This window comes from Rhea americana, unplaced genomic scaffold, assembly GCF_003343005.1.
Source record: "Rhea americana isolate MKP2758 unplaced genomic scaffold, rheAme1 scaffold_171, whole genome shotgun sequence".
Classification (NCBI taxonomy): Eukaryota; Metazoa; Chordata; class Aves; order Rheiformes; family Rheidae; genus Rhea; species Rhea americana.
Genome location: NW_028185828.1, coordinates 62987 through 73729, shown reverse-complemented (window position 1 = coordinate 73729; position 10743 = coordinate 62987). Strand labels below are relative to the sequence as shown.

Genomic DNA, 10743 nt, shown 5'->3' with positions numbered 1-10743 from the left:
CCGGGGGGGGGCAGGGCGGTATGGGCCGGGCCGTGGGGCAGGGCAGAGGCGGGAGCGCGGGAGCGCGGAGGGAATGTGTCGGGCCCAGGCACGCGTGCCGGCGCTGAGCGTGGCGCTCCCCGCGTGGGGCCCGCGCCGTGGGGCCCGCGGGCCGCCCCATAGCAGCCRGATCCCGGCGGCGAGCGCCACGCGTGCTGGAGGGAATTTCCCTTCCCTTCGCTTCCAAGCACTGTTTGCCGTTCCGGGCTGGGATCGTACGGCCGCGCCGGGGCTGTGCGGGCGCTGGCGCCGCGGGATCCTCGCGGGCTCTTGGGCAGCGTCCGGGCGCCGTTCGGTGCCGTCTCCCGCGGGAGTAAGGTGCTTTTACGCCTCGCCAGCGGGTGCCCGGCCCCGCAGCGCTGGTGACTTCTAGGACAGAAACTCCCGCCTGCGCCTGCCGCGCGCAGCGGGTTGCAGGTCGCCGTAGCTCGGAGGTGCCTAAAGCCTCGTCTCGCCTGCAGCCGGTGGGGATCCAGCCCCGAGGATCCCGGGGCCGGCCCCAGTCCCAGCGGCTCTGGGGCTCGGGTTGCTGTTTGCCTGCTGGAGTTGCTGTCGCTGAAATCGGCACTTGCTGTAACAGGTTTAGGYGCCCCGTCTTCTCCAGTTCCTCCCCCGTATTGTTTGCCTTCAGTTATTTGGGTTACGCAGTTCAGGCGATGCTTCCTGAACCTCCCTGCTCTTTGCTTAGACTTGCCTGTACAGACAGCGGCCTTACCAACCCCGTCGCCTGCAGGCATGCTCTTGCCGGACTTTTTATTTTCTTTCTTTTTTTTTTAATGAAAACAATCTGGGGGGGGGGACACCTGGTCAGGACTGATGATGCCCCACGTGGCGATCGTACGATATTATGGCTGCAGTTGCTTCCTCTGCACACCACTGCTTGTTGCATCATGCCTGGACRTGGGCCATGGGCTCGTGAAGAAAGCCTCCGAATTCCTGTATTTGCAGGAGCTCAAATTCCATCTGCATAAAGTCTGTGGGGAAATCCCAAGTTCAGCAAACTTACACCTTTGGAGCAGAGGCACGACGGTTGTCTGTGAAGTGTCTCGCTCACTCCTCAGTCCTTAATACAGCTGGTGCTCTGGGATGAAGAGCCTGGCTTTCTACAGATCAGGGGTTGGTGTGCTTATTAATACTGGCTAGATGGCTTTTTGGTGGCCAGGAGTCCAGTTTATGGTTTATCTGCTGCCGTAATGGTTTGATTCCTTCCTTGGGATCACTTCAGGTGGTGGCTGAGGGAAGGTTCAAAGACTGGCACTTCTCAGAAGTCTTCTCCAGGTCTGATGATCCAGGCTGAATAAAAARAGGTTTTTAGCTCGTGGTCAATGAGGATGTCGGAAATTGCTGCGACTGGTCATTCCTCAGCCTTGGGGCAGCGTTACTTTGTTCGGGTGTTTGCTGCGAGTGGAAAGGACTCTTGGTACCATTGCTTGCATTGAACTTGGCTTCTCTTTGCAACTTACTTCAAATCTGCCTTTTGCAGCTATAAAATAGCAGCCTGTGCTGGAACTGCTCGGGCAGGTCTTCTGATGCTGGGACAAGCTGGAGTGTGGCTGTATCTCTTTCTCTCCCCAGACTTTTCTCTTAAAATCTCTTCTGTGATCTAGGCAGAGTCCCACTCTCCATTTTCAAGTTAAAGAATTCTTTTGGGACTGTTTTGCTGTTTTCCAGTGAGTTCCTCTGTCCTGGCAAATGAACAGTGCAGTTAAGGGCTGAGGATGGGGCCACTCAGCCTAGGGAAGATGTGGGTTTGCCCCCAGATCGCCACAGTGATTTGCCAGCAGRGAGGACCAGGTCTAGAGGTTAAAACCCCAGGGTGAAGTTAGTGCTGGTTGCAKGTGTGCTGTTAGCACCTTGCAGTGGACGTTGGCCTGGGTTTCTCCAGGGCCAGGGTATGTTGTGGTGGTATCTGGCCTCTGGTTATCCGTGTTTCAGAGCAGACAAGGGTAAGAACTGGCAGGAGGCGTCGTAGGACGTGTGCTTGGAGCAGGAGGGTGCAGGGTCCAGGCTCTGCTGCRGGCACTCAGTGACTCTCACTGAATCCCTCTTAACCTGTTCCCTGGACTGAAAGACCAAAGTCACCTGTTGCCCATGGCTCCTAGGCTGGTTTATCTTGGTGCTTTGCAGAACTAATAGGTTAGATACCTACCTGCAAATGGCTCTCWGTGTCAGGAAGAGGCACTTGAACTGCAATTGCTTTTAAATGTGGTGTGGGCTGATAACCTTATCGTGCACTTGTGCAAGCTCATGGAGAGCACTGAAATCCTGTGCCCGAGGGGCCTTTTGAAACAGCAGATGTTGTTGCTGTGATCCCCTTCACGGCCTGGCAGGAAAACTTCCTGGCCGTTTGGACAGTCAGGCAGTGGGACAGGTTGCCCAGGGAGGTTGTGCGGTCTCTGTCCTCGGAGATTTTCAAGACTGGAGTGGGTAAAGTTGAGAGCTGCAGAGAACAAAACAACTTGTGACCAGGAAAGCATGAGCTGTCTTCTAAATTGGATGCAAAAAGGACTTTATAAACTTTCARACTCTGGGAGGCAGCCATCAGGAGGTCTGCACCTTACTTTGCAGAACCCCAAATGCTCTGGAGCTGGTAGCGTGTATTCATGTTCTTTCTCTGAGTTGGGATATTTGTCTGCTTGAGGCCTTTGCTTTTTTTCCATGCTGTCTGAATCAGCAGCRTGTCAGTGCTGGGATCCCCTGCACCGAGGTCCAGCTTCCCCTTCTGGCTTCCTGTCCTTAACTGTGTAGCTATGCAGAGCTCTTTAAGCAGCCCTGACACCCCAGGGCAGGTGGGAAGTTCAAGTTCCCGATGAACTTGGTTGCCTAAAGCTTGAGTAACACTAATGCTCTGAAGGAGGTGGGGAACCGTTGCAGCCTTCCTGCCGCTTCTCCAAGCCGAGCTCCGGTGACGGCCGTACGCGCCGGCTGGCCGTGCCTGGGGGGTTGTCCCTCTCCGTGTCCCCACGTCGTGGGGGATGGAGACGATCAAGTCTCAGATCGGTGCTCCTGGCGGCAGCAGGGGGGGAATCGTGGCTTGTGGCCTGGCTGATCTGCGGAAAGTGCTTTGTGGGTGCTGCGCTGAGACCATCAAGCCTGCTGCGGCGGGCTGCACAGCGCCGGCAGCCTGGCCCGGAGGAGGAGGAGGAGGAGGAGGAGGAGGGGACGAGGCTTGGGGCTGACTCAGTGGACTCTGCAGCTTGTGTTGCTGTTGTCTCCGCCTTTCTTTTGAGGCAGCTTCTGACTCATAGGAGAAATATTTGTTTCGAGAGGCAGGTTTCGGGCTGGCTTGGAGCGTGGAAGTGGAAAGGGAAATCGGTGTTCTGCGCCGTCAGTGCCGTGCGGCTCTGCGCGCGGCRTGGGGGGGTTTGCTCCCCTCCGGCAAGCCGGGCGGAAGGACAGAGGCCTGAGGCGAGGGGCAGAGGCTAGCTGGTGTCCACCTTGCCTCCCGACAGTGCTGACCCGTGCCCAGGGCTGTGAAGTGGCGGGTGCAGTGCCAAGCGGTCCTGGCCCAGGCCGGCACTGGGGTGGCGTTCGCAGACAGGGATCGGGCAGCACCCAAAACCCATGGCGGGGAGAGGGGCCGTTCCCGTCCAGCCTTGTCCCTCCGTGGCTTGAGCGATCGAGCAGATGCGGAGAGAGCTGAGCCAGCAGAAAGGTGTGCAGCGAGCTGGAGGAAACCGGGCCGCGGACTTCCTGATCCGCAGCGAGATACGGGGGCTGGCGCGGAAACGCTCAAGGCTGCGCTGTCCCCTGGAAGAGCACGCGGCAGAAGCAGCCCTGCTGTTTCTGGTGGGCACAAGAGGCCAGGCACCAGCCTTGACGCACGGCTGCCTTCCTCCCCGCAAGCACCCTCTCTGTTCCTCTTCCCTCCCCCTGCAGTGACATTCGATCTTCTTTGGCACCGTTGGCTCATGTGCCCAGAAATTGGGGAAGGAAGGGAGACCTGATGTTATCCTAAGGAAGCCTTAGCCTTGCTGATAACCCTGGCATGCAGGAATCCCTCTGCAAACCTCCTCCCGCCGTTCTGCCAGGAAACAGCCACCTCTCCTAAGGGGCGGGAAGTGTCTGGCAGCCAGGCTGGGCTCAGCAGGACCCGCGGCTCGGAGCTCGCCCGGGCGCTTCGCTCCTTCCTTTGCCTGAGCACGCTGGGCAGAGGAGCTGTTGCCCCCCTCCCTCCTCCTTTGCCCTGTAGACTCGGTGCCTGCCGGATCTGAGTAGGCAAGCTGTCCAAATCTTACTGCTTGTCTCCACTCGCATCTGATACTTGTCATCTATCCACCTGCCCATCTGAAAACTCCTGGCCACACTGTCCAAATCTTCTTTGGCTGTTGTTGCACGTTCCTGTTGGCTTTTACAGTTCCACAGCACCTACTCATGGTCCTGACCGTCCCTTTGCTTCCTTCCAGAGCATCTGAGACAGGGTGGCTAGTTCCACCTCGAAGTCTGGGTTGCCATGTCAGTGCTTCACTTAACTGCTAGTGAGATGCTACTGGCTCCTGCCCCAGTCCGCCTGCCCAGTGCTGCCTCGGCTCTGAGGTGCTRAAGCGACAAGCAGGTTGCTTCAGGCTATGCAGATGGTGCAGGACCACACCACTAATATCTTCACCTAAGCTCTTTGCTCACCTATCTGTGTCTCCTACGTGGTCTCTCAATAACTGCACACAGCTTGTAGCACAGCTCTGTCTCATACGGCTTTTTTCTCACTCATTTTTTTTTCTGATTTTTTAACAGGAAGCTTTTTGGGGAACTGTTGCAATAGCACTGAATAAAAGGGATAGGTTGGATCACTTGGACTTAAGTACAGGAAGGGAAGATTTTTACTGGGTCCAAGATGGATATCATTATTGCAAGAAATGCCCGGCAGGTAAGATGTTCTCAAACTACACRCCGTGTGCAGCTTCTCCTTGTTTCTGCTTGCAGAGCCTGTCTGTCTTTGCTCCTCACAAGGAGCAAGCCCATTTTTTGGTCCTCTAGTCCTGTATTTGAGCTGTGATGCACCAGGCTGAGAGCCAGTGTGGCTTGAGGAGGAGACTGTTCCTCCTCAGCACGAGTGTCTTCTACAGCTCAAGACTAGCTGGAGCCTTGAAGCATGTGACTTTTACTCCTCTTAGCACCTTCTCTAAATGACACTTTTTGAGAATGTCCATTGCTAACCCCCTTAAYCCCCTCTCCAAAGTGGAGGTCTCAGCCTCTGTGACAGAGTCCTGTGGACTTGTTATGCGAATGTTTCCCTTTGATGGTTCCAATTTTGCATTTTAACCTTACTGACAACAAGTGTCTCTCTACAAAGACATCTCCATCGTATGATCTGTTCATTGATATGCCCTTTCTTTCTCCTGCTTCAACCTCCCCTCCTCCCGCAGGTACCTATATTGCAGAGCACTGTAAAGTGCAAAAYGGCTCCAGCAGCTGCTTGCCGTGTAAAGAAGATGAATACACCGAATACCCAAATGCCTTTTCCAAGTGTCTTGGCTGTCTGACATGCAGGGAAGGTACGAAGCTGGGCTGTGTTTCTAGGAGAGACTGTGTGTCATGCCCTCTAGGAGCTGATGCTAGCAGATAGCATGGGCCTAGGTTCAGCTGGCCAGAGACCTCTATTTAAGAGCAGAGCTACCTGCAGCATCTCCAAAGAGTGGCTAATGTTTTGGGTGCTCAGGATTCATTCACGGAGCCTACTGGGTCTTGAATTGGTGCAACTACTTGTGCCAGACCTGCATATCTAGTCAATACAACATCCCTTGGCCCACTGGGCTACTGTCCAACACTTGAGCGTGAGACCTCCAGCAAGGGCTGCTAGGATCTGGGCTYGTGGAGCAGCTCTGTTCCAGCAGTGTTTCTAGGCTGTTCTCTACGATCGGTTGCTGGTGGAGCTTTGATGTGAGCAGTGCTTTCCTCTTCAGCATGTGGGCACTGTGGGTGTGGGGCDGCAGCTGCCTGCTGCATGGGGTAGGAGGGGATAAGGAGGAAACATCTGTTAAAACGTTACACCAGAGAGGGACTTGGTCTTCCCCAGGCTTGTAGGCCAGCTTAGGTCGTTAACCCCATTATGGAGGAAGGGAGGTGATCAGCCCAAGGAGCAGCTTCCCTAAGAGGCTGGAGCCACTGGCCACAGGGTGAGGTGGAGGTGCCACCTCAGATGAAGTGGAGATGCTTGGATCAAGTTGGCTTTTCTGTCACATGCAGATCAAGTTCAGCTGAGTCCCTGCAAGGCCACCAAGAACACACAGTGTGCCTGCAAGAACGGCACCTTTTGCTCACCAGACCACCCCTGTGAGATGTGCCAAAAGTGTCAGGCCAGGTGAGCTGGGTGGTGTGGCACTGGAGCTGGGGAACGTGGCGGGCTCCTCCTGGGCAGTGGCCGGGGGCCGTGCGAGGAGGGACAGGGCTGGCCAGGGAGCCCCAGCACCTGAGCTGTGCTTGTCTGCTGCTTTCCCAGGTGCCCTGAGGGTGAGGTGGAGAGGGATCCCTGCACACCACACAGTGACCTCCAGTGTGGTCCTCCCACAGATGCCTCCCCCGGCTCCCAGAGTAAGTGCTGAACTGCTGGTGGAGGAAAGATGGGGATGAGGGTAGGAGATGTGAATTGCTGCTGTTAAGAAAACCAGGATCAGCTCCCCACACACCTTATTTTTTCTGCTTTAGAGAGCATGATCGTGATCTTTGTGGTTGTGTTATTTACGGCCATGCTTCTGGCTTTCTGCCTCTGGAAATGCTGCTGCAAGCACCATTCACATGGAGGTGAGTGCTGGGTGTGTGGGCACTTGCATGCRTGGAGCAACAGCATGGGGCAGCCCCAAAGAGATAGCCCTGGCCATGCAACGACCTGGCAAGGCTGAGTGCTAGCCCTGCTGTGCCAGCTGTGAAGTCTGTGTGGGTGTATGGTGGGTGGCTTGAGAGGAGGATGGGTGGAAGGAGGACCTGCCTTGGGAAGAGGGATCATAGTGCTGTTTTCCCTCCCAGGTGATGGGCGAGACCTGAGGAGGAAATCTTCCAGTGTGATGGTGAGTTGTTTTACTATGCTCTGGGGGGATGGCAACTCCATTTGCAAACTGAAAATTGCTTGGCTGGGAATACCAAGTGAAAGGAGAGGCCTGTGCTATAATGGAGATGGCTGAGGTCTCCTGCAAACCCATACCCTGCCATTGCAGCTGAAGGGAGATGAGGAAGCAAGCTTTCCCTCAGCTGTGGACCAGGGCCACTTTCCTTCCTGCGAGGAAGCTCCAGGACAGTGACTGCTCTTGAGACTGCACAGAGGACCTATATGAACAAGCTTTTCAGATCCAGCCTCTTGGCTGATGTTTCAAAGTCCTCAAAACCCTGATGAGGTGGATGCCACTGCAGTAAATGAAAGCCCTGAAAGTTGTCCGCTAGCAGCAGCAGCCTTTAAGGGGCTGTTGTGAGCCCTGCTCTGGAGTTGAGACTGCAGAACTCAGTTGGCTTGTGGTTTCTTTCCTTCTCCCACCCCAGGACTACATCATGTTGCAGCTGAGGAGGTGTGCTTGGAGGGGCCTGGAGACAGAGGACAACATTCGCAACAATCAGGTCGTTCAGGATCAGCAGCAGGAGCTGCTTTCTGCAGCATTAAACTCAGTTGCTCCCAGTGCTCCAGCGCTGGAGGTGTGTGAAAATTGCCTCTGCTCCTTAGCCTAGGTCTGAAGTTTTACTATGCTGCTTCTGCTTTGTCCAAGCTGGTTGGCTTGTGAACTTCTGGGGTTGGATCAAGCTTTCCATGCTGAGAAGGGCTGGGTTTTTTGCTCTTTATCAGGAGTAGTAGTAGTCAGGACTGCAAAATCTCCTGTTACAGAGTATTGCAGCTGACTATCAGATGTCCTCTGCAGATTTAACACTTGATACTGAGCAAATATTGAGCTGATACTGGGTTCTTGGGTAACTTTCTAAAATTGAGCCCGTCTCTCTATGCTTGGCATCCATGAGCAAGCTCTCCCCTGCTTGTGGTGTGCTGTGATCCCAGCATTGTAAAATGTTTATTCTGCTGGTGTGTGGTGGCCTCCTCTAGAGGTACACCCCTTCCAGGTCTAATCCTGCCTGCCCCAACAGCTAAGAGAGAATCTCCAAACTCCCTTTTAATGGTACCTAGGAACAGCATTGGGCTCACTGGTTGAAAGCAGCGCTTCTTGGCTCAGCTCCTCCATTTCTAGGTTAGATCTACTTCTGGAGCAGCAGTAGTTGAAGTCTGTGCCTCTGAAAGGTGGTTACACTTCAGCTGTTTGCTACCCGTGTGTTTGTGCCAGGTGCTCGCCTTGAGTACTATATGACATTGTCTTTTCCAGGAGGCAGTGCCAAGAATCTCGTGTCCTGGTGTGAATGYGAGGAGGAAACTAGTTCCAGTGCAAGGAGACTCTGTTACCCGTAAGTGTTGGGCACAATGTGTTTGGAGGTTCTGAGGGCCCTGGGGGATGTGCTGGAGGGCAGAGAGTGGGATGAGCCTGCAAACTTCCTGGGAAAATGCTTTCTGGTCCAGATGATGGTGCTCTTCTCAGTTCTCAGAGCTTTTCCCTTCTTTCTCTAGTTTTGCGACGCTCTTTTGACATCTTTGCCCGAGAGGTACCCTACAAGGACTGGAAGAGGTATGGCCGAGCCCTTGATCTGCTGGAGAATGACATTGCTCTCGCAGAGATGAATGACAAGTATTCGCTGGAGCCCTTCTTCCAGATGCTCAACACTTGGCTGAACAGACAAGGGATGAAGGCCTCTGTCAACGTGCTGCTGGAGACCCTGGACCGTATCGAACTTGGAGGGGTTGCAGGGGACATCGCCTTCCGGCTCGTTCAGCAGGGCTTTTACCAATATGAAGAACTAAGCTGAGGAGTAGGACAGGCACGGCATCTTCCTTCTTCAAGCTAAAGCCATAAATATCTCTGAATATTTGACTTTCATCTTTTCATAGATCTGCTAGCTTTATTCTCATGAAACTGAGTTCAGCTGAGCCTGGAAGAGTTTGTTCTGTTGTGACATTACAAGCCTTGTGGCCCTCTGCTGAAGCTACAGGCTCAATATCAGATGCTTGCTTAGGAAATCGAAGCAGATTCTTTGATTTCACTAAGACAATGCAATAGACCCTAAAACTGTTCCAAGGAGCCTGTGCAATCGTTTCTCTTGGAAGCACTGGTACCAGATGTCCTCAGGATTACCGTTGAGAGGGTCCTTACATGATGTGGGAGTCTACTGTGATTTTTTTTTCTAATAACTGGACTATCCTTTTCTCAGGGTTCCTGGCATCATGTAATGGCTTCTGCTTATAGAACATCTCTTAAGTTGGCCAGCAAACTTAATGCTGTATGTTTGGCACGCAAGCATTAATTGGGTTCTTGGGTTACTTTCTGAAAGCTATCACCAGACTTGCATTGGTAATGGTTCCGCTTGCTGTTAGTAGTAATTCTGAAACTGGAGTTTGAGGGGAGAGCGAGAATGATTTACTTGCTCTGCGATTCCCTGGAGTTGTCTAGGGAAAGGATCAGTACAGGGAGAAAGTGAGCTAGTCACCCGAGCACAAACGGGAGCGTGGGCAGCAAACCAGCGCGGTGTCAGAAACCTCCCACAGCTCCCGTCTGACCTTGGTCAAGKCGGTTAGTTCCTGTTCCCCTAGCCGTAAAGTGGCTTTGCTGTCACTGTCTCCGGCTGACGTGGAAGAATAAAAGCACTGAGCTCCGAGTGTGGCTGTGGCTACCATCCATCCGTCTTCCACCTAGACGGATTGCTGCTTTCAAACACTAGTCCTTGCTGTCTCTTGCGCAAAGCTCAGGGACAACTTCTCTTGGCTGTGAAACCCCATTACTTGAACTGGCTAAATGTTGAATGGTACAGCCCAGCCCACAAGGACTTCCTCCAAAGTATTCAGCAAGTCGAGAGGGGCATCTGCCAGCCCCTCTCTGGCTGCTAGGGCTCAGCCTTGCTGCGCGCAGGTCTGCTCAGCAGGCACACAAGCCTCCCGTCCCTCCTGCCGTCCTCCCTTCTCCTCCCTCCCCCCCCAACTTCTGTCAGCTTTTAGAAAAATGCTGTATATAAAACAAGCAAGCAGTCTGTATTTATTTATTTAGTAATTGTAAACGTGTACATGTTAACTTAAGCTAATATAAAAATAGGATTTTTTTTTTCTATGCATGGTTGTGTGTTTTTAGCCAGAGCTCTGGCCCAGCCAGTCTCCTTTTTTACATCTCTTTATGAAGGAAGAATAAACTTTTAAAACAAAATCCTCCGGATTTCTCATCTTGTTTTTTCCGTACTTTGCCATAACGCTGATGATGGTCTTTTCTGGGTTTCAGTAGATACCGAATGAGCAGGACTAGGCCTTTGCCCTTGCACCGGCTGAGGACCTGGCCCGGCAGGCACCCGGTGCTCTAGGACCCTGGCATCCTTCCGGAGGCCGTGCTGCGGTCCTCGTCTCGAACGGCAGCGACGCCGACGGCGGTGAAAATCCTCGGCCGCGAACCGAGGTCCTACCTCGTCCCCGGCGCTGCCAGTCCCACACTCATCCGCCGCCTGCAGCAGCAGGAGGCTGAGATCTAGGTCCTGGGGGCGCCGGGGGTTGCGGAGGGCTCGGGTTCCAGGGGGCTGCCCGAAGCCGCAGCGGCCACGGTGCGGGATGTGCCTCTCACGGAGCGGGACCCGGGGCCGGACGGCGCTCCTTGGGTTTGCTGCCGGGCTCTGCTCTCCTGCAGCTGCGTCGCAAGTCTACGCGGTTCT

The 10743-nt window shown here is 54.1% G+C and overlaps 1 protein-coding gene across 3 annotated transcripts; it reads left to right on the top strand.

Moving 5' to 3' along the window:
* The first annotated feature begins 62 nt into the window (after positions 1-62).
* On the top strand, positions 63-10250 carry TNFRSF10A (TNF receptor superfamily member 10a). 3 transcript variants are annotated; one of them, XM_085301011.1, is made up of 10 exons: positions 67-3828; positions 4771-4903; positions 5403-5531; positions 6223-6337; positions 6476-6567; positions 6682-6777; positions 7000-7040; positions 7507-7656; positions 8331-8409; positions 8570-10250. In XM_085301011.1, the coding sequence occupies exons 1-10, from the start codon at positions 3667-3669 to the stop codon at positions 8863-8865; spliced, it is 1293 nt and encodes a 430-aa protein (XP_085157137.1). In that variant the 5' UTR covers positions 67-3666; the 3' UTR covers positions 8866-10250. The 3 variants fall into 3 exon arrangements, with proteins under 3 accessions (XP_085157139.1, XP_085157138.1, XP_085157137.1); XM_085301012.1 differs by lacking the exon at positions 7507-7656 and having other exon boundaries at positions 65-3828; XM_085301013.1 differs by lacking the exons at positions 6223-6337; positions 6476-6567 and having other exon boundaries at positions 63-3828.
* The last annotated feature ends 493 nt before the right edge of the window (positions 10251-10743 follow it).